This window comes from Cyanistes caeruleus, chromosome 6 (genome assembly GCF_971803275.1).
Source record: "Cyanistes caeruleus chromosome 6, bCyaCae1.hap1.1, whole genome shotgun sequence".
Classification (NCBI taxonomy): Eukaryota; Metazoa; Chordata; class Aves; order Passeriformes; family Paridae; genus Cyanistes; species Cyanistes caeruleus.
In genome coordinates, this window is record NC_141706.1 from 9,335,883 (window position 1) to 9,363,787 (window position 27,905).

The 27,905-nt window shown below is 41.5% G+C and overlaps 1 protein-coding gene across 7 annotated transcripts; it reads right to left on the reverse strand.

The window, feature by feature from the left end:
- On the reverse strand, positions 1-27,658 carry CAPRIN1 (cell cycle associated protein 1). Of its 7 annotated transcripts, XM_086894880.1 has the most exons (19): positions 27,116-27,658; positions 26,606-26,811; positions 18,132-18,194; positions 16,884-16,970; positions 15,033-15,271; positions 14,833-14,915; positions 13,679-13,816; positions 13,038-13,090; positions 12,866-12,952; positions 8,345-8,500; positions 8,151-8,259; positions 7,666-7,727; positions 6,208-6,318; positions 5,536-5,685; positions 5,228-5,378; positions 4,365-4,559; positions 3,282-3,382; positions 2,814-2,877; positions 1-2,220 (listed from the first exon to the last, which is right to left on the reverse strand). In XM_086894880.1, exons 2-19 carry the CDS (start codon positions 26,807-26,809, stop codon positions 2,156-2,158), a joined length of 2,118 nt encoding a protein of 705 aa, XP_086751006.1. In that variant the 5' UTR covers positions 26,810-26,811; positions 27,116-27,658; the 3' UTR covers positions 1-2,155. The 7 variants fall into 7 exon arrangements, with proteins under 7 accessions (XP_086751006.1, XP_086751010.1, XP_086751011.1 ...); XM_086894884.1 differs by lacking the exon at positions 12,866-12,952 and having other exon boundaries at positions 27,116-27,498; XM_086894885.1 differs by lacking the exon at positions 6,208-6,318 and having other exon boundaries at positions 27,116-27,498.
- Positions 27,659-27,905: the final 247 nt, after the last annotated feature.

The window sequence follows — 27,905 nt, forward strand, 5'->3', positions numbered from 1 at the left end:
TTCAACATTAAAAGGTTTGTCTTTTTATTTTTTTTTCCAGTTAAAAAACAGTTGGGACTATTATCTCAGTAATAGCTTCCTAAAAAAGACACAGAACAGCAACTTCTCACCGGACTGCAGTTTAGGAATGTGCTAGGCCTTGACTCAAACTGCTGCTTCCAGACATCAGCCCCGTTTCAGGATGCCTGGTGTGGAATATGGTCTTCCCGCAGTGAAAACATTTTTCATTTGTGCTCTTCACACAGGACATGGAAAAGTGAGATCCCACCTATTTGTATGGAGTTCCAGACTGTTTCACAACAAAGTCAAAGTATCTGACTGCAAGTTCTGAAAGTTCAGTTGTGATACAAAGTAGAAACGACCCTCTGAGTGAAAACAACCTTCAGTTTTGTACAGAACAGTTAAACACCACACAGCTGTTCCTTAATTTCACCTTTCCACAGGTAGGAATTATTTGATGAGCAATACTTAACATAGAATATAGCACTTTTCTTCTTGCACGTGCTATAGAACGCAACAGAACTACCAACACCTCTATGGAGGCAGCTATCAAAATATTCTCCCCACTGCAGAGAGAGTGCATGTGCGCAAAAGGCAGGCACAAGTGATTTTTCCAAAGATTATACCACAAAGATGCAGTAAAACTTGAATAAGACTTGGTATTTTCCAGCTCCTAGGCTTATGCCACTTCTTTTATACATCGCTGCCTTGATGAAAAAAAAAAAAAGAAAAAAAAAAAGTAGAAGTCCATCAAAAAGTAAAGATTCCCAGAAGTCACAGCTAGTAGAATAAAACCAGAAAAACAGGAGGAGGGTTTACATCTAGTCAGGAAAAACAGACTATCAGGGAAAAAAAACAAAGAAAGAAAAAAAAAACCCTCATGAAATGTCACCCCATCACATTGAATCTGTTTCAGCCGTTGAAAACCAGTGTTCCAGGATACAATTTTTATAAACATGTTTTATTTATCTTGCTTATACCATTAGAACTCTAACTGCTGGCTGTCATTTCCCTGAAAAGGGGAAATCAACTCAAACACAGACTGGTGCTTTTCAAAAGATAGCAATTGGAAGGGCAGCAGCAGCGGGCATTTGAGATTTCTTAAAACCTTCAAGGCTGCAGGAAAGACAAAAGGACATGTGACCAAAAGTGTTATGATTATCCATTAGGGATTTCCATCAGTACCGGCATCAGTTATTTAGGTGATAATACAGCAAGGTCAAGTATTAGTGACAGACAATGTGCAAGTCATAAGGAATGATAGAGAATACCAATCCTTACAAAAGTCATTGCTATCAAAGAAACTTAAAAGTGTTTCAAAGAGATATCTAAATACTTCACATCAAATATACAGTGGCCATCCAGATTATAGCTCAAGATTTGTTGCAAAATTTTGTCCAAGTGCCAAATCAAAGCTTTTTTTTTTTTTCTTTTCACCTTGTCTCCTAAAAAAAAATAGTTACACAGTTACATTAGCAGTTATGCAAGCGCTCTTATCTCCTTAGCCACAGGAATCAGGGCCCTGGTGATGAAGAGTGCTGCAGCTAAGGGTGCCTCTTTTTTGTCACAAACTGCCTCTAAGCCCATCTGTCTATTTAGGGCAATTGCATCACTACACATTTTGAACTGTTCAGTGCTTCGATTTAATAAGAAAAAGCTGAAATGCAGTTGTTCTACCAAGCCACACTTCACCTTTTCCATCTTTTCATGGGAACATTTAAGTTTTGTCAACTGCCACCACAGTGGCATAAATCTTTATGGATTTGCAGATTTTATCTGAATTTTGTTAAATCACTTAAATATCAGAAGTGAGTCTTTGCTTTTTCCTGCCACTTCAGTTAACCACGGAGATTGGATCACCCTGAAAATTGCTTTTTTTTTTTATTCTTAGCAAGGGTGATGAATCTGAATCTCATGTGCAAGGCTCAAGATGATGCTTAGGACAGAACATGCAGAGTAAACGTTGTTTTGTTCCTTTCAATATCCAGGGAATATAAAGCTGGCAACTGTAGTCCTGTCATTATGGGTAATGAAAATAGTCCCTTTACAACAAACTTCCTGTAAGGGAGAACAAATAGATAATAACTCTTCTGGTAACATGTATTGTACACTGGCCAGCGTGTTTTTGGCGTTGAATGGAATCCTGTGAATGTGTTTAATTCACTTGCTGAGCGTTCATCTGAGGCATCCCTCTGTTTGGTCTGGGGGGCCCTCCACGACCTAGAAAACACAAAAAGGGGGTTGAATTCTGCAGGAAATCTGGTTAGTTTAAAAATAACTCTCAATCTTCTGGTCTGATCTCAGTCACACTTTGTTGTGCTTCCCAAAACACACTCTCACAGCTTCAGCACAGCCCAATGTTGTACTGAACAAAGCACTCCCGGCAATGTCTGCACTGAGACACAACAGAGTATCATCACCAAAAATGTACTAAGAAAAAGACCTGAGGAAATAGTGATGAAAATAGAATTTAGAAGCTTAACTACAGCCTCATTATGTCTGTCAAGTTTGTTTCCTAAGGCTTTCATTAAAAAAAGACAGGTAGTTCTGATATGTCTAAATGTCAACAGCAACTGCTGTTTCAACTTCTTTTCCAAGAATTCCTCCATTTAACAGCTAACTTCCTCCACCAGTTCACAGAATCCCAGTAAATCAAGTCAGGAGGGTCACCTATGAGGTCAGAGCAAAGTCAGCTTATTCTTAATTGTGAGCTGCTGAGTAAGGAGTGAGGTTGCCTTGAAAGTGCAGAACTTTAAAATCTGGCTCAAACTTCCACTCAACCCAAATGAATTATTTGCTACTAAGGAAATTACCTCTAGGAGCTCCCCGAGGTCCACTTTGTCCAGAGCCACGTTTGAAATTTTGTTGATACCCATCCTGAAGCAAAAAAATTAAAATAGTTACAACATAAAACCTGGGCATTCTGTTGTTAATTGCCAGTAAAGTAAGGACCTTTTAGAACAATATGCACTGACAAAACAACTGTAACTTCAACATGCAACATTTTATTAGTTTGAAATAGACTTCAGAAAAGTAATTCTTATTTCCACTACTGCCTAGGAGCCAGAATAAAATGTGCAGTGACAAATATTCTCTCCAGTTACAGGATGTGTTGCTCAATATAACTACAAAATATAGATAGATGCATTTAGTGTTCAACTTTTCCAGACTACACAGAGGTAGTCTGTCTTCCTGAGCAACAAAAGAAGTCCCAGAAGAAGTTGTCACTAACAGCTCTGAAGTGCTTTAGACAGGCATTCCCCTCCCCACTGGTGGCTTACCCTCTGGTAGTTTGAGTAATCTCGAGGAGCATTGAACTGGGGCTGTGTGTAGCCACTGTTTGGAGTGTTGGAAAAGGAAGGACGGTAGCCATCATATCCCCCTAAGGAACAGGGCACAAGTCTTTCACTTGGAAATCAAAGTTGCACTTAATACTTGACCTTCTGCTACTATAGAAAGAAAAGCAATAACAGCATTTTACCTAAACCTTAAAATCCCATCCGTTTATCAAGGGCTGTTTACCTGCAAGTCAAGCAAAATGTCTCCAACATCAGGGGTAATATATTACAAAAATTGAGAATGAACACCTGGTAAGGACTGGGAGGAGGCAGAGTTCAGTGCATTTCTCACAGTAACCTGAGATTTGATTTACAGAGCATTCAGTCCGGAGCTAAGCATGATCCTAGGTAGGATCTAAATGTCCCAGCTGTTATTACTGCATTCACACTTCTGTCAGCTGTATGTTTATTACACAGATTTCTTCTCTACTCCCCAGCCACAGGAGGGGAAGAGAACATGGAAGATGGTGCCTATGTGCATAAGTAACAGAACACCTGACAAGGAAATCTCTGTCCTATTCTAACATAAACCTCTTTGTAATGCTGACAGCCACACATGTAAGGTTCAGGAATCAAGAATATTCTCTTATCTACCCAGAACTACAGTATCTTTCCTCCACTCCTGTTAATTCCCTTGGCCTAGTGACTTTTGGGCTCTTGTGTTCTTGTACTTCTATGTAAGCCAGACCTATCCTCATTCTGATGAAACACAGAACTATAAAATACACTGTAAAAACAAAAATCATTTTTGAAATATCAACGGGCAGCCAAATTCCTTGCTTGATGGGTGGATACTTCTGCATTTGCTTGTACTTGCAGTAGATAATTAATATTGTATTGTAACAGAGGTCCAAACACACTTAAGTTGCTTACTTACAACCAATAACATTTTCACTACAAGTTTCACGGTGTCACAGGGATAATACCCCAGTCTCACAACAGCAGGTCAGTTTAACACTCACTCTCCTGAGCTGGTGTTCCCCCAGGTCAGGCAGAGGTCAGGGAGTGTTTTGCAGAGCTGCTCACCTCTGAATCCATTTGCCGGGCCCCTGTAACCATTCATGAGGCCCCGGGCCCCGCGGGATCCCCCCCGGGATACCCCTCGGCTGTTGTAGTAAGGCTGGCTGTTCCTGGGAAATCCAGTGTTCTGCTGTGGAGGCTGCTGGTGGTTTCCTGCCACTTGGTGACTCTGGTCCGGGGAACCGTGGTAGGTACCAACCACTGCAGGGGAATCGGGGGGAAAAAGAATATAGAAGTCTGGATTTCTTTATGTTCCCACATATTTCTCTTCAAACCCAACATTCTATTACAGAAGAAAAAGAAGAGGCCCTTTCTCCTTATTCCACATCCAGTACTTGCTAGCACTGCAGTGGAAAGTGAAGGCACTGCTGAAAGAGAAACAGCTCTGGACATAGACTTCTACTTTTTCAAGTTGCTAACCTGGAAAGCATTTTGCCTGCCGAATTTGAACAACACCTCTCTGTTTTCAGTGCAAGATTCCAGGCCTTTGTGACCTTACATCAAAACTGTGAGAAGCAACCCATATTTGCTCTCAATTCTGACTTACTATTTCCTCTACAAAATGTCACCTCAAATTGCACTGTTTTTTATAAGCAACCTTAATATCAGCTGAGCCACTACTTCACCCAGTGCTTGCATCTTCAGAATAATCCTGTTGATATTTTGGTTTTTTAAACCCACATAAACCTCAGTCAAGTGGCTTAACAGCTGGATAGAGATACTGAATTTCACTCCCTGTTGTATATTCAAACCCAGACAGAGTAACAACTCAGGGAAAAGGTTTGCAAGGGAACCTGTGACATGCTTTGCTCCATCATCTAGGACTTCACAGACTATCACCTGCTCTACCAGGGCTACAGGAATTTTACCTGTCTGAAGTTGTTCTTGCTGGAGATCTGATTGTTCTACTTGGTGAGGTTGATTGGAGAAACTCTGGTTGTAGCTGGCCTGGTACTGGTTTTGCTGCTTAAGGGTTTCTGGCTCATTCACAGGAGGAACAGGTGCATTCATGTTGAATACCTGTAAGAGCAGAAATTCAGTTTTACAGCTCTGTAAGGAAGCATCAAAGCCCTAGAAATGTGAATAACCAAAGACTATCCTATGTAGCTACATGACTGAGTCCACCACAAGGAAGGAGTACCAAACCAAAGGGATCCAGTATTGATTTCCTACTCACTGTTTGCATGGATTGGAATGGAGCTGCATTGACATTGATTCCGCTGCTATGCAAAGGCTTGCTGGAGCCAGCCTGGAACACCTGTGGCTGGGATGCAGTGGGAAGTGATGATGAGGATGGGGTCTGGTCTGCATTCAAGGACATGGAAGCCTAGTAGTTAAAACAAACAACATTTTAGCAGCTCTTGAGGTACCAAAACTTTTAACTTCAAAAACTTTACTTAAAAAAGAGTGGCAATGTCTCAGGCTTCACCTCTACTAATGACTGTTTTCTACTTCAGCTCAACAGCCTCATTCACAACAACATAATGAGAGGAAAAACCTAAACATCTTTTCCCTCATTAACTTGAAATACAGCTAGAAAAAACAAGAAGGGGGAAATGAAGTTTCCAGGCTAACTGCTGTGAAAAAATAAATCCCATTTCCTAAGCCAACAACACTGATGCTCCCATGCTGATGTTGGCATGTTGCATCCAACTAAACAAACAAGTTGCCAAATGAAAAGTCTTGCTGTGGAGGACATACTGGTCACAGACAGGCTCAGAATTTTGAAATTAAAGGGAATTGAAGCACCCTATCAACTAAAAATTATGTTATTTATGAAGAAACATAGAATAGCATTTGATGCCACCTGCAGTCAGAGTTCTTCCCACCCCTGTGAAACCTGACTTGCCTGAATCTGGTCAATTGATTCTTTCTGTGGCCGTTGCTCTGCTGTGTGAGAAGGCTGATACATGGGTTGGGAAGCTGTATATCCCTCACTTGTAGAAGAAACCAAGGGAACCTGACAAAATAAACCCCAAAGCCCGCGAAAGTCAGCTGATGCTCACACAGAGTTTTGTAAAAAGTATCAGAGGACTCTGGAATGGATGGTATTCTCTAGTCTGTGAGCCAGCAGATCTTCCAACCAGTACAAATTAATTACTTTTTAAGCACCAACATTCTAACATGACAGAGCTCCAAGCTCAAATGCAAGTGGACAAGGGCTGGCTTCCAATGGCCTGAATTTTACATTTTACAAGCTCTGCGCTCACACAGAGAGCCCAGGGAAAAGTCCAGCCAGCAAAGCAGAGCACTTTGCATTAAAGGCTTAAGAGGTTTAAGAGGCAATGCATAACAACTGATGGGGGTGTTCACATCACACTGGAATGTTCCAGAGTCAAGAGGAAGCTTAGCTACTGCTTGCAAGATCCTCAAGAGAATCACTGACAGCACCAATTGAGGCAAAAGAAATAAGAAAAAAAAATCTACTGGATTAAGTCAGACATCACTGAACAGTAAAATAAAAACTAGGCAGAGAAAACCCTCTGCCCAAAAAAATCAGTCTACTCCTACAAGACAACAAAACTGTGGAGAACACCAGCACTTCTGGAGGTACATACAGAAGAAACCCAAGAAATAATTCCCTTACTCCTCTTTCTATATAAATGAGTGACTTAAACCTTGCAGACCTAATCCAGACAAGCCAAAGGAAGCAATTTATACTGCCTGTACTGTGAGATCCATCATCTATCCAGGTTATTTTCTTTGGTTTGCAAATACCTACAGGGATCAGACCCATTATTGAGACCAGCAGAGTCCTCAGAGATGCTTAATACAAAATGAAGAACTTCTTTAATCACCAGACTACTGAAACATCTTAACAAGAAAGTGACTACTTCATTTATACAGTGCAGAAGTGAGTTTAGGAGGTCCCACTTAAAGCTCAGCTGGAAACAGCATTCAACTCACGGTGACTGCTCTACAACTCCAGGAAAAAAATCCCAATCCAAGCAAGCAACTGAGAATAATCAAACAGAACACAAAGTCTATATGCATGAGATCTACTTGTGCCCTGACACTCACTTGAACAGACACAGGCTGCCCTGGGACCAAGTGGTTTTGGTATTTCTGCTGCAAGTAAGTAACAAACTGCCTGCTTGCCATTACTGGAAATTTGCAGTGCCTGCAGAGAATGAAACTAGGAACTAATAATGCTTGTAAGCAACAATGGATATCACCTATTTCCCAAAATTGGAACTTCAGCTTTTTTTAAGAGTTTCTCATGTAGTCAGGAAATAAATCCTTTTATGACTCCAATCAGGCCTAATATCAAACTCTAATCTGAGCCAGAATTCACTGAACATTTTACCTGTGTAGCTTCTGGTTGCACAGGAACTTGGGTAGGCTGGGCAAGTCTTGACTCAGCATGAACTGGAGGAAAATAATTTCAATTATTACATAATAAAATAAAATCTTTAAAAGAACAGCCTTATTATCTTCTCTGAGCACTTATGTGAAAGCTGATCATCATGAAGATGATGAAGCCTTAAGCATGGCAAAGCTATACTCAAATTACCAACTCATGTTTCCATACAAAAAAACATTTTTTCTACTTGTCTAAAATAATCCAAAGCAAAATCTATAAGAAGCTTTAGATGTTCCATATTTCCAAGCAAAACCTATACACAATTGAGAACTGGAAGTCTAAAAACAGTAAAATCACATTTCTGAGAAAAACACTATAACAGGATTGTACTATTGCTTGTGGTGACCCTTTTACTATGTAGCTGCAACTGAAGCATTTCTAAGAGATGATTTGCAGGCTTCCCCAGTATTTGATTTACCATTACAAACCTGGAGGGCAAACCATTTGGGGCATGTCCAAACTCTGTGCTGGGTTCATGGGCTGTGCAGATACAATGGCAGGATCAAGTGTTTGGTTCTCAAATTCCAGCATCGAGTCCTGGGGGAGAAAAATAAAAAAACAGTAAAAATCAAATTCACACTGGTGTGGGTTAAACATATGAATGTTTGAAGTACAGAAATACCTGCATGAAGTTGTAGGGGCCCTGCATCTGTGCCATGAGGTCCTGTACTCGCTGTCTCCTGACCAAGGGGTCTGCCTGAGCCACAGCAGTGAGCGTATGAGGTTCTGGGACGGGAGGAGACGTCGCCTGTGTCTGTTGCTGCAGGGAATTTACAACCTAACAAGAGACAACAACCAACTGCAATTTCAGCTCAAGGCAGCACTGCACTCAAGTGACTTGGGAGTTCTTAGCATTTCTGCCTATTGCCTAACTGGTTATGGATGATGGAATTGCTGTAGTGGTGTTGAAGGACAGTATCACATCCTACAGACAGGTCAGTACTGATGGCCAGCTACTCAACTGAGCACTCACAGGATTACAGAGTTCACACTCTGCTCTTTTTTCTCTCTCTATCTACTCTTTTCCCCGTGAAAAATGTATTTGTTCAATATTACATGGAGTTTCTTAAAGCAGGGTTTGAGACAGCAATTTATCACCATCTGGAAATTTAAAGGAAGTTTGGGAAGAGTAAGCTTCAGAAATATGCACAAATGGGGAACAATTATTTTCTCATAGCTTTTTGGTAAATATAAGTGGAGTACAAATTCTTGGTCTTTCTTAACACTTTATAGTGCTATAGTGCTCAATTTTCACAGCCACTGTTATCCTAGCTCCCTGATTTACTGTCTCAAGAACAGCAGGCAGACTGCACGACAAGGACTGCAAGACAGCATTGTGAGGGGACACCAGAAGCCTAGAAGCAGAAGCACAGGTCAGGGTGGGCAAGACAGCTCAGATTTACCATACACATCCCAAAGTGGCAAACACCAACAAAGGCACAAACTGCAATGGGCTTTCAGATAGCACCTGATGAGACAGCAGAGCAACCAGCAAAGCTGGACATGGGCACCTCTCAAAGATCCACCAGCAAATAGTTAGAAACAACAAAGATGGTCAAGCTACACTTTGATGGTCCTAACCAGTCCCATACCAGCTCTTTAGGCAGCTCCCATAATCCACAAGTGCCATTTTCAATGTCAACAAATACCCTTAAAAAATACCATTGTCTCTTATCCCTACTTCTCTATTTCAATGAGCTTCTAATATTACTAACATTCCAGATAAACAGCTAAGCCTTAAAACTTAGTTACACAGGATATAAATGACCATACAGGCACCTGAAAGTTCAAAATATCAATGTAAAATACCTGATTTCTTCTTCTTAGAACTGCAGGAGACAGATTTCTGTACAGCAGTCATGACAATTCACAAACCAGTCCTATAACAAAGGTCTGAACTTTAAGCCTCACACTGCCACTATCCACTCTCAAAGCCTACACATTTCTTTTTAATTTCTCAAAGAAACCTACAGCATCTTCCAGCATTCCTTACTGCTTGCCCAGATTTCAAAGCCTTGTTTGTCCACAGCATTCTGCACATGCGGTTGCCTCACCAACTCCAATGGCTTGTTCCTTGAGCAAATCCCAAACAAAACCTGAACAAAACTAAAAGCTAACCACAACCTACAGTCCTCTTTGAGATCCCCTCCAGACCCAAATCATTACTGGCAGCAATCCGCAGAGAGGCAACTGGACGATTCCCATGAAAAATACACCCTGAAGCAGTCCACACTGGAAACTGAGCACAACTCTGGTCTATCAAACAGTCCCTGAATTTCACATTATGGACTGTTTCCAAATTAAGAATTAGGCCCTGTGAGTGGAAGAAAATACGCAGAGAACACATAAAGACCTTCTGCACATTAAAAAGTTTAAAAATCGAAGAAAATGTGCAAGCCTTTCACACTTTCATTAAAAACTTGGGTGGTAAAACCAGCAGCTACTCATCTCCTGCAAAACTGTTACCAAAAGTGCTCTCAATCATTTGAGCACTACCACTCAATTTATGGAGTCTAAGTCATTCACAACAATTCAGCATCTTCAAGAAAAAAGGAGAAGCCAATAGAATCATCAAGAACACACAACAGTGACAAAAATATCCAATGTCTTCCTTTTTCACAAATAATACAGCAGTAACTTCAGATGGCACTTCATGTTTTACATTATCTTTTTCAATATTCCTCTTTTGTTGTCAAAAGGAACAGTTTAGGACCTATTCCTTCTGCCTTACTAGCACTACTAGGTACTCTGACTGAGTACAACCACAGCAAGATGAAACAACTGAACAAATGACAAGTTGTGTGAGGCAAGTTCAACTTGTCAGCAGGCAAAACTGCCAGACACAATGCAAGGAGACTGACAGGAGACAGGGAAGAAAGAGGAGGGAAGGTAAAACCACAAGTTTAATGACACCACAAACCAATAGAATAAACTTGTATTTTGTCAGTCTGAGAACATTTTTCAATTCTACACAAAATCCATCCAACCAAAGTTCCACAGTCTAACACACAGATTAGTTTGTGTACAATCAGACTCAGGCACTAATTGCAGAAGAAGTTAAAAAAATTTACACCCCACAAAACAACAATAAAAAACTCCATAAATATATTACTAATAAAGGACATCTTCACCAAAATTAGATCATCATACGATCCAAATACACCTGTTCACAAGTTCAGAAGCAAATTATTTCTTTTAAAACTTATGGAAGGAGCAAACAAAAAGCATCCTTGTGAAGACATCATCACTTCCCAAACTAGAAACACACAAATCCTGACTGTATCTTATCTACTTGAGGGTTACTGAAAAAGAGAGGCGTTTATGATATCCTCCCGCTTTGTGAACAATTATGGAGATCTTCTGAGCAAATGTTTTCTTTCAGATTTCAAAATTCACGGCTATCAGGGTACATTCTGTGTCATGATCTTACCAAAGCACCATTCAGCTGCATTCTCCTGAGTAATGAGATTGTGGTGCCAGGAAGAATAATTTTACAGGCAGATATTCTCAATTTCTCTTTTTTTGTGTTAAAGCTGAGAAAATGAAGTTCTTTATTATGAAGAAAAAGGCTTCAACTTCAATTTTTCCCAAATTATTCCTTTCTACCATGTCCAAGATATTGGGACAGAAAGGGCAATTAAAGTATACATTCTTTGTATTGTCCTATGAAAGCAAAGCTGATCCAATTCCAGATTCAGCTGACTAGGAAAGGCTGAGTTTCTGAAATCTGTCTGATACCAAACTACAACCTGAATTACATCTTCATCCATACTCCTTATATTAAGAACTACAGAGAACTGAACCATTCTGGACATTTGATAGAAACACAGATATAAAATGGGTATAATTGAAGGCAATCAATCATTAATTTTAAAATGCTGTGCCTTCTAAGAATACTCCAACCAAGTGTGTGGGTTTGGAGGGTTTCTTCAGTTTTTAATGATAATTTAAAACACACATTCAGTAGCAGGGAGTAGCAGTGATAATTTAAAGGTTTTTTTAAGTAATGAAATTAAGTACTTTGACAAGAGACTACCAAACTCCTTCACATACACAGCAAAGCTGTCTACTTAGTTTTAGAAGCTTCACACTCATCCTTAGTATTATTAAATCTCTTAGCGGTCTTCAACATTGTAAAATAGGAATTTTAGTCAGACTCAACGTAAAATCAGCCAGATTGATTTATCAGATCAAACAGCTGCTGTTTTTTTAGCACTTCACAAGATGATGAACACTTACTCCACTCCTACACTTAAAAACAGCCCAAAGGCACCAAGAAAGTCTACAAACCTGACCATCTGCAATTTGCTGCTGCAGAAGGCTAAAATAAATGAAAAATTAACTCTCCAGCACCTGAAAGAAGCTTCTCATACGTGTTTTTAACAGACAGACACAACTCTAGCTCCAACATACCAAAAGTGGGGGGCTTGTCCTTTCCCATACAGGAAGACCACAAATTCCAGTGCAGTAAAATCATGGACTTGTACACATAGCAAAATCTCAGTGCAAATCACCGAACTGGGAATGAATCCCAACACCAGTGCACCACAAACACCACAAGTGAACAGCCACTCAAGTGCCAAGTAGTAACAAGTGAAATACTTGAAGAACTGTAGTTCTGGGAAGCAGAGACGTACATACAAGCATATTTTAACATCAAATGATGCACGCAAGCAATGTGGAGTTGGTATTAGCTGAGTTACTCATTTTCAGCTCCCTCTCCAGGGACCTGCTTAATGAAAGTACAACTACACCACACTCTCAGCAGCTGGGTAGATAAACTTTCAAGCTCTACATTTGCAGCTAAGTTCTCAAAAAGAAAAAAAGACTTAAAAAAAAAAAAGTCTTTAAAGTCTTTTTAAGCAAAAGACTTTTAAGCCCTGTTTTCCCAAGCAAGCCACTAATGAAGAAAAGCAAGTTCTCTGCAAACTTAGGCAGACTAAATACATTTTACTGCTTTTTATTTTAGGTACTCCTGAGCTAAGTATGTAATTAAAGAATCCAGTAGTGAGTCCAAGCCTATTTAAATATATGTGTTCTTTTATATATTGGGGGAGAAGGGATGCAATACTAAAACCTATCAGGAATTGTGAGCCAGCAGAAACAGGGATTGCAATTTTACCTGCAGTACACAAGATCTTACCTCAACCGTTTCAACTGTCCACTCATCTACCTGTTCCTTCTCACTACTGCTGAACTGAGTCTCTGCCATGAATTGTCTGTTTACATACTAAAATAAAAATAAGAAAGGGTATGAAAGTAAAAGTAAGTGGCATTGAAGGTATACAAAATGACAGTCTTTCAGTGAATAATACCTCGGTTGATTCAACTTCAGTTGGTTCAGTAAATTCTTCTGCTGGATCAGGTTCTGGAAGAAAAAGAAATAAACCATTTATGTAGAAAAAGCAAAAAAAACTAAACCCAAAGCAACAACAAAAAATACCCCAACCACACTCATGTTATAGAAGATACTAAGTTAGATAAGAAAATCTTATGTCTCAGAACACAGAAGAAATGTCATGTCATCTTTGTCATCTGTTACTAGCAGATAATTAGTAATAACAAATATTCTCAGAGTTTTGAACTGAAAAGGAAAAAATATTAAATTCTCGCTAGGAAGAGTTATGCTCAGCTACACCTTCACAAAAGTGAAAAATGTTCTGAGTTGTCTTACAATTCGATACAACATTCCCAAGTTTCTTAACTCCAAGTTAAGAAAACCAAGTTCTTATGTAATCTCACTGTCTGCTTCAGAAACTGCTCCCTTCTAACATAGCTTGAACTGGTGGGAACCATTGAAAAATGGAAAAAGCCTCAGGCAGTCAGAACTTTCATCTTGGATGGTATCAATACTTAGAGATGAACACTGCATTTGCAATTTAATCACTGAGGACTGCAGAGACAAGACAGAATAACACAAACATGTTGTCCATCCAAGGCATCTTCCCCTTCTCACCAGCCTCTGCTGCAGTGTCTTCTACTGCAGGTGCAGGTGCTGCCTCCTCTTCCTCACACAGCCCATTCTGGTGGTTGTGGGTGCTGTCAAAGTAACTGGTCTGAAGAATCCGTTCAACAACTTCCTTCAGTGCTTTATCTGGGAAAGTGGAACAGGGAAACATCAGCACCACCTCAGTCCTCATCATTTTCTCCTTCCTTCCCTCTTAAAGATCGCATGTACATTTTATGACCCTTTTGCTGGGAAATGTTGCTGCCCCAAACCAGTCTATGACCACTACTGGTCCAGGATTTCTTGTCTTAATGGGCTCACAGTCAATAAATTCATAAATAACCCACGGTGATTGAGAAAAATCTAAAGGGCAAGAAGGATCTTAAGAGTACATGTAACTCTTCAGAAGCTTTGTGCAGCACTTCACAGTGAGGTCAAGTTTATGAATTTAATTACTAGGCTTTTATTCCTGTTACTTAAAACCATTACTGTAAGACTACTTCTTCCAAAACAATTGTTAATAAATCTATACAGGTACCACCTGATTTATGAAGGTTTTATTCCCGTGAAGTTGCTCTAGCCTCTGTAAGCAAAGAACACTTGTCCTCAGTGCCTCAGATGAATGCTGGGGTATCTCAACCCAAAAGACATCAGCCCCACTGGCGAAGCAGCATTACTGGCTGCGTAATTTGGGAATTATTTCCATAAAAAGGCAGTCTGGCTGGCATGGTCACACCCTGATCTACAGTTAATCAATAAGAACAGGACAAAACCACAACACTTTGCAGGAGCTAAGGGGGAGAGAACATCCCACTAAGGAAGGTCATACCAGTGTATGTATCACACTGTCACTTGTTCACACCCAGATTTGCAGAAAACAAAGAACTGTTACTGAGCACCAGCAGCAGCATAGTACTGCTGAAATAGCAGGAATAGACTGAGCTTCAAAACTGAGTAATGCTGAGCCAGTATAAAAAAAAAAAGTACACACACCAAGTAGAAACTTCACAAGTCACTGTTACTTTCCAGCTAAGATCTGAGAAAAAGTAGTTCCTCTAAAAATTCAGAGATAATTAACTGCCCAAGTTCTCTTACATCAAATGTGTGTTTTAGTTCAGGCACAAATTCAGTGTGCTGTCTCTTCACGCAGAGACTGTACTTACAGGTTGTTCCACAAACTGGTTTTTCCTTCCCTTCCAGCAAGTCCCACAGGTGAACAGATGCTTGCTCATACTGTTCATTCAACCTTAAAATTTAATTAATAAGAGTTAATTTCTTACGGAGTCTTTAAATTACCATACTAAATACATTTTTAACTGACTGGCAATTAGAAAGAGAAGCACTTAGCTGTAACCCTACCTACCTAATGTTCATGTCTCTTTCAGGGTAAACTAGCTTATAAAACTCATCCAGCATTGTCAGTTCCTCCTCCGTCAGCACTGGCACCCCGTTGGATCCTTGTTTGAGGTCGCTGCGTACTTCATCATCCCCCAACTTTTCCAGAATAAACTGCAGCTCCAGAACAGTCTTTAAACGCTTCTGCTCAGCCTCCTCTCGCATCAGCTGCTCCCTACGAGCTGTCTTCTTTATAGTTTTCTGGATCTGGAATGGACCCAAGGGAAAAGGTTTGGAAATGTCTTTAATTGCTAAGAAAATGTACAGAGGAAGCCAAGGGAATAGCCTAAGTGTTGAGTTCTTCCACTGGGCAAGAGCAGAGCCCAAGTGTTGGGTTCTTCCTTTGGAAAGGCTTAAGTGATCCAGATTTTTCACACTGGCCAGAGAGCAGGAACAGAGAGGTTATTCACTATATCCCATGATAGTAGGATGGATTCATTGGAACTACCAGGAGATCAGTTTAATATAGATAAACAGAAGTACTCTTGTTTTTTCACACACCATGGGAGGGAACTCATGGAATGTTTTGCTGTGAAAGGCTGGGGAGATAGACAGTATCAGTGAGTTCAAAAAAGGATTTAAAAAAATTCTTGGACATGAGCTCTCCAGTCAGATACCCCAGGGAACAAATGTGTGCATGCACTGCAGCATTCCCAGTGCGAGGAGCACACATGCAGGGAGGGAGAGGATGACATATCACCAGCAGCCCTGTACTCTGCAGAGAACCTTCCACAAGACAGGTCTAAATGCAGAACCACTCTGAACCTACAGGATGTTTCTTCCATTCTTCATCTTAATCCAAGCATCCAGCACCCCAAGTTCAGCTGGTTCACTCTGGAAATTTAATATTCTCCTCCAAAAAAATCTATTGTGATGACAACTGTCTCACTTGAAACATCTAAATTTCATTTTTAAAAATCTAAGATGTATCTTAAAATCAACTAACTCCAGTCAGGGAAAACTGCAACCAAGTTTGAAAGCAGAGCATCAGTCTGGTAGTCCTGCATTCACTGGCTTCTTTTGGCAGTCAGCTGACCAGGGAAACACTTCAAAACAGACTGATCCAGGAAAGTACGTTCTCCATTACAACATTTCACACAGATGGAACTGTGATGCCAGAAAATAAAGAAACAGGTTGGCTTAGTCCTACAAATTTACAGCCACAACCAACATGGAAAGCAGTTTATAACACAAGGATGCTGCTGCCTTTCAAATTATCTCAGCCTGTTCACAAGCTAACTACATTCCTTAAAGCAGCCAGCTGTATTAACATCCACTACTCAACCAGTTCCTCCAACGCTGCTCCTCTTTCCAAAACTCTCAAATATTTAGAATTTAATTCTTGATCATTTAATTCTCAATTATTCTGCATCATGACAAAACACCAACCCAAAAGACTACCTATTTGGTAGCACCCAGTTAATTTACCTTTTAAAAAAGAATATTAATTGTCCCACAATGCAGTTTCATATTGTATTATTAAGAAATGAAAACCCTACCAAATCCATTTAAGAAAATGTTACCAATGGCAGCAAGTGACCATCTTTAATGCTGCATGAATGACCAGGTCTGTGATCACTGTTTTCAACACTTGTGCTATGTCAGAAAATTACATTATTCTTGTTTCCATGCATTTACATAGTACAGCAGAAATTCTTCAGAAAACCTGACATCAACTAATATAAAGAATACAAGGAAACCGTCAACCATACAAGAAATCAAGGGCAATTCACCCCTGTAAACAGAGGTGACTACTGCCTCAGTGGAAGAGTTTAAAGTGCTTGGACAACCCACATGGCAAAGCTTGATCTTTACTTACATCTTGGCTCAGAGCCATAAAACTCCTCTGCAGTTCCTTAGCAAATTCCAGATTATTTGTCACTTCCTGGTATTTTGACACTGCATCCTTAAAAAAAAAACCCAGAAAGACCACAAATGTAAACCATCAGCAACAGAACAGAATATATGCTTCCAACAAATAAATTCCCACATTTTGTAGTTCTGAAGTGAGACACAGCATCCCTGAATGGATTAATTGAAAACATGCAACTAAAACAGGCAAATTCAGATTTTCACTGGCCCAGATATCAGACCTGTATGTCCTTGGGGCCTCCAGTTTCTTTATATATGCTAAACATATATAAAAAGATGCCTTTATGTGCTCACGTGAAAGATGGACTGGTTTCATGCTTGGCTGTAGCCATTTCCTGACAAAAAGTAATTCACAACTGGGAAAATGGGGGACAAGAACAATCTGGCAACTCAGAACTGTTCAAGAATTTGAGAATTAAATGGATTGTTACCTCCAGTCAAAGCCAAAATCAGAATTTACAGAGCATAATGTCCCCTTCTCTGGAAATCTTTGCTTTTGCTGTCTTCTTAAGCCTAATACTCTGATCTGCACCAAACAAACCAAATTCCTCAGCTTATCTGGTAGTACTGAGAAATTACATCAACTCATAATCAAATCAGAAGGATATGGAGGAGACATTTATATTCCTTCTGTGACAAAAAATGGATTTCTCTAAACTAATAAGATTTTTATCAAGCCTGGTAGTCAGGCTTCATGAAAACCATGTGCTTCCTCCCTCACCATGATGTCAGTTCTCTATTGTAGTTTATCTTTACAATAGACCATTACAAAATAAAAATACACAGAGCTGTGATACTTCAGCAGTTTTCAGGTGGCACAGAACCACCAAAGTGAAGATGAAATCATCCAAGGGAAGCAGCTCATTCTTTTAAGTGTCATCAGCTGCAATAGTTGGAAAGTACTTTTTTTCCCTTCATTTTCTTAGTGTTAAAAATCAAAAACAAAACACAGTTAATTACTGAGCATCTGGTAATCTCCTGAATTATCAATGTGCATGTTTGCATCATAAAACTGAATTTAAATTGATACTTGCATTTTATTTACTACAACTGCAAAACTGCTGCTAAATCAAGCTCTACAATAACCTACTTTAACAACCAGCCCCAGTAAGGAAAGAGGCAGCACAAAACTCCTCACCACAGATAACAAAGCAATTTAACAGACATTTGGTTAGGATTTTTTGGTTGTTTTTACCAGTTGATCTTGATTCAGACGTTCTCCCTTGTTCATTCGTTCCTGATAATCATCAAGTTTGCTCTGAAACAAAAGAAAAATGCTGTTATGAAGAGGCAAAAATCAGTTTAAAGCTTTTTTCTACTTGTGCTAACAAAATTAGTTGCTGTAATATTACAGTACAGAGACTGCAACATGTTACAGAAGCACATAACTGTCCTGTAGAAGAGTACATGAGAAAAACTGTCTTCTGGGTTAAAACGTAAGTATTTTCCCAAGAGGGTAATATTTTGATCTTGTTTATTTGGCTATTACAATGACTTCATGGCTAGTTGGAATTTCCAAGGAAATCCATACTCCTCCCAAGGGGAAAAGCACATTTCCTTCAGTCCGAACACCAGAGAGCTGAACTGAGGGCTGAGGTAGAGATCATCACCACTTAATCACTACAATACCAAAAACCTGACTACAAACCCCCACTGTTAATGCTATTAAGATTCAGAACTGCAATTCTCCATAGCTCCATCATTTAAGATAGTTATAAAGAATTTCAAACAGTTTCTAATCCTCTGTGCAAGAATGCCCACCAACACAATTCATATTAATAGCTCTAAAATAGTTTTGTTCAATAGCATTAGGATTTTTTTTCCACATAAGAAACTGAAAAAAGAATCATTGGGCTACTTTTCGGCAGGCTGAGTTTTCTCATCTGCTTCAACAGAAAACCATGCCACAAGAATGGCATCAGTCAAAAGCAGGTAAACTCCTGTGTGCCCCAGTGACAGATTCCAAGACTAACTAGAAAGGGTCTTCAAAAGGAAGCAAAGCCTGTAAGGACAACACATCTAATTGTTAAACTGTTTTCACCATTTCTGCATGATCACAAATTACTGTATTTTGAATGAAAGTTACCTTTATCTAATTTTAATAGTTATTAAAATAAATCCTTAACAATTATCTTCCCCATCTAGGATAACAAAACATGAAAAGCAGAACACTTAATTTTGAATGTCAAAGAATCAAAACCCTGATGACACCACTGTCTCAGGGTTTACTTTTGCCACTGACACCTTGTTTGGTTGCTGTTACTCTTTGTTCCAGACTTTTCAGTTAAAAGATTTTACTTATATTTTTCTAGTTAATTGAACATAGTTCGATGCTCAGTCTCAGACTTTTTGGAAAGATCAAAGTCTGTTGAAGAGTTTACCAGGCAAGCTCCTCTTCCAAAGGATGCCCATCAAAGGATGTATTTGATGCCCACCATTACTTCCTGAAACCAAATCACCCCTGTGAGGCTTAGTCCTTTTGATGCCACTTTTGGTGCCCACAGTTTGGATCTTTGCAAATCCTCCAGGTCACACAGAATATTTAACTACTTCACCTGCCAGTGTATCAGGGTCAGCAATGACCTAGGCAAAGTCAAAGCAAGAACTTGCAGAGCTCCAAAAACGTATTACTGGGAATTTCATGCTGGGGACAGAAACTACATGCTAACTGTTGTTAAATGCAGCAGCCATGGTTCGTAACAGATCAAAAACGTAGCCCTGGAGAGCATTTGGCATGCTGCAAATCCATCTCAACAGGAAGTAAGGTCAGATTACTCTCCTCCATCCTGATCTCAGAGTAGATAATGACATGCTTGGACAATCACAGGACAGTCTCTTGATTTGGGAGATGTGGCTGAGCTGTGAAGCCAACAGGGAGGTAAAAGAGCCGAACCACTGCAATGCCCCAGCGCAAAGCCAGGTCAACCCACACTTCCAATGGCTGAAATCCTAAAGCAAAGCGGTTTTGCAGACATGGAAATTTCAAAGGCAGTTCCTACTTGCTCAAGTCACCGGCTCCCCTGCTGCAGATTACAATTCCCTTGGTCACCCTGATGCAATTGTTTGTGAGGCTGTTCAGTAAATAGACTGCAAACATGAGCCAGCTTGAACAGGGTCTACAAAAATGCATTAAAACAAACTCTTGTGATCCTGTTTCCAACACAAACCCATAAACAACAACAATAAAACAAACTGGGTGGAACACTGTATTCCAGAACACTACTTTGTTTGACTTTGTTGAAGTAAACATATATTGCAAAATTACACTGTGAAGCACTCGCAGAATCCATTTTGGTGGCTGATGGCACAAGGGAGGAAAGAGACAAAAATATCCTAAATAACTACAATTTCTCCTGGATACATTTTCCATGCATGGCTGGTCCTTTCAGATTAAGATATCACAGTAACATACTGAACAATGCACAAGCTTTTTCTTGAACGGTCAAATACTCTTAGGTTTAAGAATATTTGTAATCTAATGTAAATGCTTTGCTTATTTTTATCCAACTAAAAAGCCAAGGGTAATATGTCTCTTTTATTTAGGAAAAGAAGAAAAGTTACTTGTCCTTACATTTACTTCTTTAAAAATGTTCCTACTGGGAAGGTAAAAACAGAGGAAGGAAAGCCCTGTCAGCTGCAATGCAGAGGACAAGCCAATGTGCATCTAGTTAAATGTTACCACAAAGCTTCTGACTGCCAAGTAAGCATTTTTCTATCATCACAAAGACACTTTTAAGATCCAAAGCTGCATCACACAGAAATATTAAGTAAAATGCCTTCCTTTTTAAAATGAACTGTCAAGTAACAGCAATCCAAGAGCAGCACTAGAGCTGTGAAACAACTGCAGTGAAATTCCTGCTCAGGAACCTACTGCAGTGTATGCAAGAGGGGGAAGACTCTCCTCATCCTACCCCCCTTTCCACAACTTCACCCTCACTCCTCAAAGACAGAGACCTCCAAGCATGAAAACCAAACCAGCAGAAAAAAAAATAATCCAGTGGCAAAGTGAGCACATGAATTGTGTATTCAACAGCTCATGAGTCAGCAGCTCCCAGTCCTGCAGGCAGCAAGCCACTCTGCTTCAGCTTCTTCAACTTAGATACCTGAAATATTTTGGAGTTTCCTGAGGAAAAAGCACCATGAAACAAGCTCCTGGGACTGTGGTATTCATTGCTTAAGTATGCCCTGGATTTTACTTTAATAGGAATCCAAAATCAAGTTACTTTACTGCAGCAATAGACAGTTCTCTTTACCTTCTCTGAATTTTCTCAAAAATATCCTGAAGTGGAAACAAAAAAATGCAGTTACATAGCATAACCTTCCAAACCAACACTGGTTTTAGAAATGCCTGACCACTGAACCATCACTTCCAGTGCTATGCTACAAACTGGATCACTGGAATCATCAGATTAAAAATAACCCTTAAAAAAGGGGGTCAGGAGCAGGAGGGAGGCTCTATATTTAACCAGATAATTTCAGTGCTATGGTTCTACCAATTACAGCAGCACAAGTGGGCACAACAAGGGCACAAGGTAACCTCTGTGAACAGCTGGAGTAAACCTTAGTTCAAACTCTACTAGAAGGTAAGAAAAGATGGAAAGGACATTCTAAGTCTGCTTCCTGAGGTATCTCAAAAACGGAATGAATGATTCTGACATCACAAAAGCAATTAAGATAATCCAAAATTTAAAACAGCTGTGTAATACATTTTGCACTGATGCCAAATAAATGCTAAGTTACAAATTAGAAGTTTATTAACCTGTTTTACATTTCTGCATTGTAATTTGTCTGCCCTCTACCATCACCTTCACACTCATTCACAGCCTTGCAGCAAAAACTGCCCAGAAATGACCAAAACACCCCACAATCCAAAACCAGTCTTCTGTTTCCTAAAAAAAAAAACAACAAAAAAACCCCAAAACAAAACCCCAAAAAACCAACCAGGCAAAAAACCCCAAACAAACAACAAATCAAAAAGGTAAAACACTTAGTAAGGAAGCTCAGAATCTCTCAAAACCAAACAGTTCTTAGAAGCTGTTTCAGTCCTGAACTGGAACCAGGAAGCTGGAAGGATACAGTAACACCAATACTCAAGAACACAAAACATTTACAAGTCTTCTATTGACTTGTAAATTTATTTTTGGAATTTATTTTTGGAATACCAGTTGTAACTATTCTGATTGGTGGGTTATTCCCCACAGTCTGGGACATTTGATGGTTTAGAAAAAAATATCTGCAAAATGTATTAGCTTTTAAACAAATGACAAGGACACATCAATTCTGAGACTGCAGTTTCATGATCAGCTAACCCCAAACGGAAAAAAAGCTTTTTCAGTAACTAGAATTAAGTCACAGAAGAGTGGGACCCTAAGTTTTGGTGACTGCACAGAGATGTTCTTTCCAAATCAACACCACACAGCTGATCTGTAGCTTCCTACAGAAACACTGTGAATTTACAGGGAAGTTGAATACACTATAGGAGACCTGGATTTTGCTCTACACATAATCTTTCTTCAAAAAAGTTACTTTTACAAGTGAATTCTCGAACACACTTCCCAACACATTCTCTGTGTCTTTTTCTTCTGAAACAAAAACCATGATCCAAACTGCAAAGCAGCATCTGAAAAACTGAAACTAGAGTTTGTTTCACAGCTCCTTGGACTTATCATGCATTCAGTTAACTGAAAACCACTGTGACACAATCCCTATTCTACAATAACCAGTTAAAACCAAAACTGACCAGGCTGAAACCTCAAAGCACCAACCACCACAAAATTTCACAGATAAACTACTTGGGTTTTCAGACCTGAAGCTCGATATCCAAAATTCCTACTAAGAGAGGTTTCAAGGAAAAATGCAGGTTTTAAATACACCATCTGAAATTAATTTTACAATTTGTTCCAAAATCATGTTAAATCCTCAAAGATAAATTTCAAACCAAGCCTTGCAAGGAGAGGTTCTGGAGCCACTCAAAAGCCTGAAACATCCATGTGGCCCAAATAATGGACAACAGCACTGAGAGCTGCTACCCATGGGCAGCTTCAAACTTCCTGCTACCAGAATGGAAAACTGATCCTAGCTTTTACTACAAGTTCCTGTTTCCCATGGGAAATCCAACATTTTACTGAACCAAATCACACCAACTTCAAATGTCCATCTGCTGTTCCATGAGAGCTCTTGTGCAGCAAGGACAGCCGCACCTGTGAACTGCTCCTTCTGCACTCCAGCCAGGGTTACACTCAGGAGGAAACTCAGACAAGCTGATAAAGTGACAGCAGCTCAAGTTACCAGGCACATGCAATATGTGCCATCTTTCCAACTCCAGACACCAAGCTCACATCAAGGTTTTAAGCTCACATGTTACCCTGTGAACATCTGCCCATCACCTAACCCACATGTTAACAAATTAATAATTTTGCCCCATTGGCAGAACATTTTTTTGAAGAACTGGTCTTACATGGCTCATGCTCTAGTACGCAAGTTGAAAGCAAAAATAACAGGGTTTTTTTCATTCAGCCCTGAAACAAAAGCAAAGTTTGATCTACATTCAATTGGCCTAAAATTTGGAAAGGCTTTTCCCCTCTAAAAACAAAAGCCGGAAGAGCCAGGGAAAAGAAGGAATTGAAGGTGAAATATTTTCTCCTAGGGAACGTGGAGAGCTGGCAGGATTCTAATCCCGGACACCTGACAAACATCTGGAGGAGTCCAAGCAACATTTAAATTAACTAAGCATGTCAACATAGACTCAAGTTGCTCATCTGAGGGTCCCGGAGAGAAAACACCCCTTTAGTTACCCCCTTCTATGCACACACAAATGTCTTGTCATCTAAGAACAGAGGAGAGCATTCCTATCTCTTCCACATACAAAGGGATGAAGGGAACACAGATGCTTTCAGGCCATGTTTTCATATCCATTTCTGAACAGCAATTCAATTTATCCCAGTCCCTTTTAACACAAGCAATACTCATTCTGCCAAATGAGGTCACATTGAGGAAAAGAAAATGAAAGTCTAACTAATAATCCAGTATTTTTAGTTTACACAGAAGCATTCAAAATAGTATAGACAGAAGTTACAAATATTATTTCAATTTGGATTCCAGTAATGACATTCTTTTATCCTCTGCGTTTAGAGGTAAACATGACAAACTTCACTCCAAAAATTCAAATTTCTTCATGAAGAGTGACATTTCCTCTACTAAAAGCTGCACACTCCTCTTATTTAAAACCTAAGATGGTACCTCTTCCAGAGCAATCGTTTTTCATCCTTCAGAAATGTGTCTATTTTTGTGTTCATTCTGTGACACAAAGCTCTGAAAATCATCTCTACCAGCCTTCATTAGCAGCTGCTGACAAAGAAAGGATTAACTGTCCAACTAAGCACAAGTTCCCATTGAGATTTCTCACCCGCTTCTGTCTGTGCAGTATCCAGCACAATTTTACTTTCTGGATGGTTGGAAAAATTAAAAATATATTTTTGTCCAAAGATGCAAAATATAAGGAAATCCTGATGTGTACAATGAGCTTTGTTTTAAGACACAAAGCATGTAATGATCTATTTATTAAAGGGCATTATTTACTACGGAACTCTTGATTCCCCCACCAAGGGAGAGGCTCAAGCCCACAAATGAGTTTCACTGCTTTAATATACCAAAACCCATTTCTCTCATGACTTTTGTAGTGCTTATGAGTCCTCCTTCAGGAAGTTTCAGAACTTCAACCCATTAAGACTTAGGAATCTTTGAACTTTAATTCATCAGTGAGAGACAACACAGAGCTTTTCCTTTTTAAGCCCCAACCCTTGCCTTTTCTTTAAGCCCACATTGCCCAGCAGACAGTATTCAAAAAATAAATGCTTTTAGTAATTTTCATGGAAGATCTTCCAACAAAAGCCATGTCCAGAAAAAAAAAGGGCACTTTGTCCCCACTATTCACATGGTACAACACTAAAACCTCACTCTAATAGAATGGAATGGCTAAGGCAAATGTAAATTAGGTGCAAATTATTTAAAGGTAAATAAAAACATTGCTCCCAAGGACCCTCACAACAGTAATACTATGCTTTATCCTCCCGTTTGCTCCCAAGTACAGAAGAGGTCAGAATATTCACTTGTTAATTTTGGTTTTTAAAATGCACATTTTTAACATCATAAAGTATTTTCAGAGGATTTTTGTGTACAACAGCTAAATTTCAAACAATTTTTTTTGTATTGGAAAAACTAAAGACAGAAAGATCTACTCTCTAGAGTTGAGGACCAGTACTGGTTGTGCAGATACTCCTGTGTATTAATGCCAAGTTTAAGACAGACATCTTGTCCTGTCTACATGCAACAGACATGGAGGAACAGCTCCTCTGATTCTAAAACTTACCTAAAAGGTCCTGGCTTGCTGCTTTTTTCAATGTCATTTTTAAAAACCAGTAAAATCCCACACCCAGTTTTGAATTGAGAAGCTACACTGTACAGTGTATTTATACAGTATATTATTGGTACACAGTTTATTACTTACAGATAAAGCACAGCTTCTTCCCTTTACAGCCCACCTGTACAGACTAATTTACTGGGAATATTTCCACCTTATACAATATTGAACACTATGAATATGATTAAAAGTGCCAGTTAAAAAAAATTAATAGAAAAGTTATTGTGCTTATTCACTTCTAAAAATAAGAAGATATTTAGGGCTCTGGAACAAACAAATTATTTTTCAGTAATTTTAGCTTAGCACTGTGGTGTTTTGAGGCAAGCCTTGAGGCTATGTATTAGTTCTTTTCCTGAGGGACGCCTCATGCTCTGGAGGTTGTAAAGCCCTGTGAAGCTTATTTAGTCTCCCACCACCAAGAGGGTGCAAAACACGCCACGAGTAACCACGACACCCTTTTCCTCTTGTGCCACAACTCGAACCGTCCAAGCACCGCGGATTGAGTGGCTGCTCTTTCTAAAAATAACCCGTGAAAGGCCGCTTCCAGCTGGGCTCAGGCTCCCAAAGAGTTGAGCTTAGGGCGATGGAAAGCGAGCGGTGACACTGGGGCGGGGTGGCCCCGGCTTTGTGCGGGCGGCACAATGAGCTCCGCCGGGGAGGCCGGGCCGCCGCCATGTTACAGCTCCGCGTCCATGTGCCCGGCACCGGGGGCACCGCAGCCTCTTCCCCCCCGCTCCGCCGGGCAGGGGCACCGGGCGCGCTCCGGCCACCGCACGGAGCGGGGATGTGGGGAGCCGATCCACGGGATGGCGCGGCTGGGAAAGGCCCCGCCGCGGGGAACAAAAGGCGGAAGGAGGGGGAAGGGAGCGGCGCCGCCGAGGGGGCTCCAAGAAGCATGGTCCAAGGGGGGCCGGCAGCCGCGACCCCTCTGGGCTCTGCTCCACGGGCCGGAGGAAAACCGGGCCGGGTCCCGAGGCGACTGGAGGGCAGCCGGGGATGCCGCAGGGGTACCCCGGGAGGGGAAGGGGACAGGCCGGGGGAGCGGCGCTCGCCCTTCTGGAACCTTCCAGCAGGCGGCCTCTGGGGGCCACGCCGGGAACAACCCGGGAGGGCTCAGCAGAGGGCCCGGTACAAGGGAGCGGAAGGGAAACAGGCCGGACCGGCTCGGGGGCACGGGTGGCCGGAAGGCGGAGGACAAGGCGGGTGGGCACCCGGGGTGGGCTGGGGGTCTGACGGGACGTGAGGATCACCTTTTTCTTCTCCAGGTTGCGCAGCTTCTTATCGATCACCCCCAGGATCTGCTTCATAGCCTCGGTCTGCACTGTGGTGATGTTCACACCCGCCGCCGCCTGCGGGGCCGCCGCCGCCGGGGCAGCCTCGCTGCCCGGTCCCGCTTTGCCGGTGCTGCTGCCGGTGGTGCTGCTCGCCATGGTGCTGTTGGTAGCCGAGGGCATCTCTGTGAAGGAGGGAGGGAGGGCGGGAGAGAGACAAGAGCGGAGAGAGCGGCGGGCGCGTCGCGGGTGGAGCGCGGACGGCGGGGACGCGCGGGAGCGCGCACGCGGTCGCGCGCGCACGAGCCGCACCTGCCCCGGCGCGCGCGCCGCGGAGCCCCCCCCAACCTGCCCCTCCCTCGGCGCGCGCGAGGCGGCGGTCACGTGACCGCGCGGCCGCCTCGCGCCCAACGGTCATTTTCCCTTCATGCTCCCCTTCCCCCCCTGCCCCGGTCGGGGTGTCCGGAGGGGCCGCGCCGCCCTCCTCACCCTGTGAGCGACTGAGCCCGGGGGGGGGTACACGCTGCGCTCTCTCTCGCTCTGTAGGAATGGCCGCCTCAGCCACACTCCAGCCCCGCCGCCCGCGCTGCTCCTGCTACCACGGGAGAGAGAGAGATAGAGAGAGAGAGGGAGGGAGCGGCGGCGCGCACGCCGGCGCGTAGAGGCGAGGCGGCGCGGGAACGCGCGGGTCCTGGCCGGCCCGTGGGTGCCCGTGGAGAACGCCTGAGCCCACGACGCCAGCTGCCGCACTGCCCGGGCGGAGGAGGCGCGGCGCGACGGGTCCTTCAGGCGCGCGGCGGGCGCCTCCGCGCCAGACACAATAGTGGGGCGTCCCTCAGAGCCTCCCGCCCTTCCCTCCTCCTGTTCCCGGCACAGATGGGGCTCCAAAATGCCTTTTCTGTGCCCTGGGGCGTGGAAGCGCATCACGGCTGTAATTGAGCCCGAATAGCCGGAGTTCGGTCTCCGGGAGCAGTTGCTTCATCTGTCAGGCTGGAATTTGCGTCTCCAGATACAATCACTGTATAGCCCTACGATCCCCACTTAACACGTTTGATTTTAGTCCTACACGTTTCAGTCACAAAAAGGTGCCACCACTCAGTAAAACCTTTAATTCTATGCTAGCAATTTATTATTTCAATATTAATTATTTCAATATTAATAAAATATAACATGGGGGTTTCTGTGAGGCAAAGGGAATTTTGGGATGAATACTCAGGGGGGCACAGCTGGAAAATGAAACGGCACTGCCTTCAGCAGGCTGGGAGCTAAATGGAAAAGG

Bases quoted from the DNA above. Each gene is read 5' to 3' on its own strand.
- CAPRIN1 (XM_086894880.1), bottom strand. From the start codon at position 26,809: ATGCCCTCGGCTACCAACAGCACCATGGCGAGCAGCACCACCGGCAGC. The intron at 15,272-16,883 runs GTAAGTAAAGAT...GGTCCATTCCAG, and splicing joins TTATGGCTCTGAGCCAAGAT to ATCCAGAAAACTATAAAGAA. The intron at 7,728-8,150 runs GTTTGTAATGGT...ATTTTCCTCCAG, and splicing joins CCAAATGGTTTGCCCTCCAG to TTCATGCTGAGTCAAGACTT.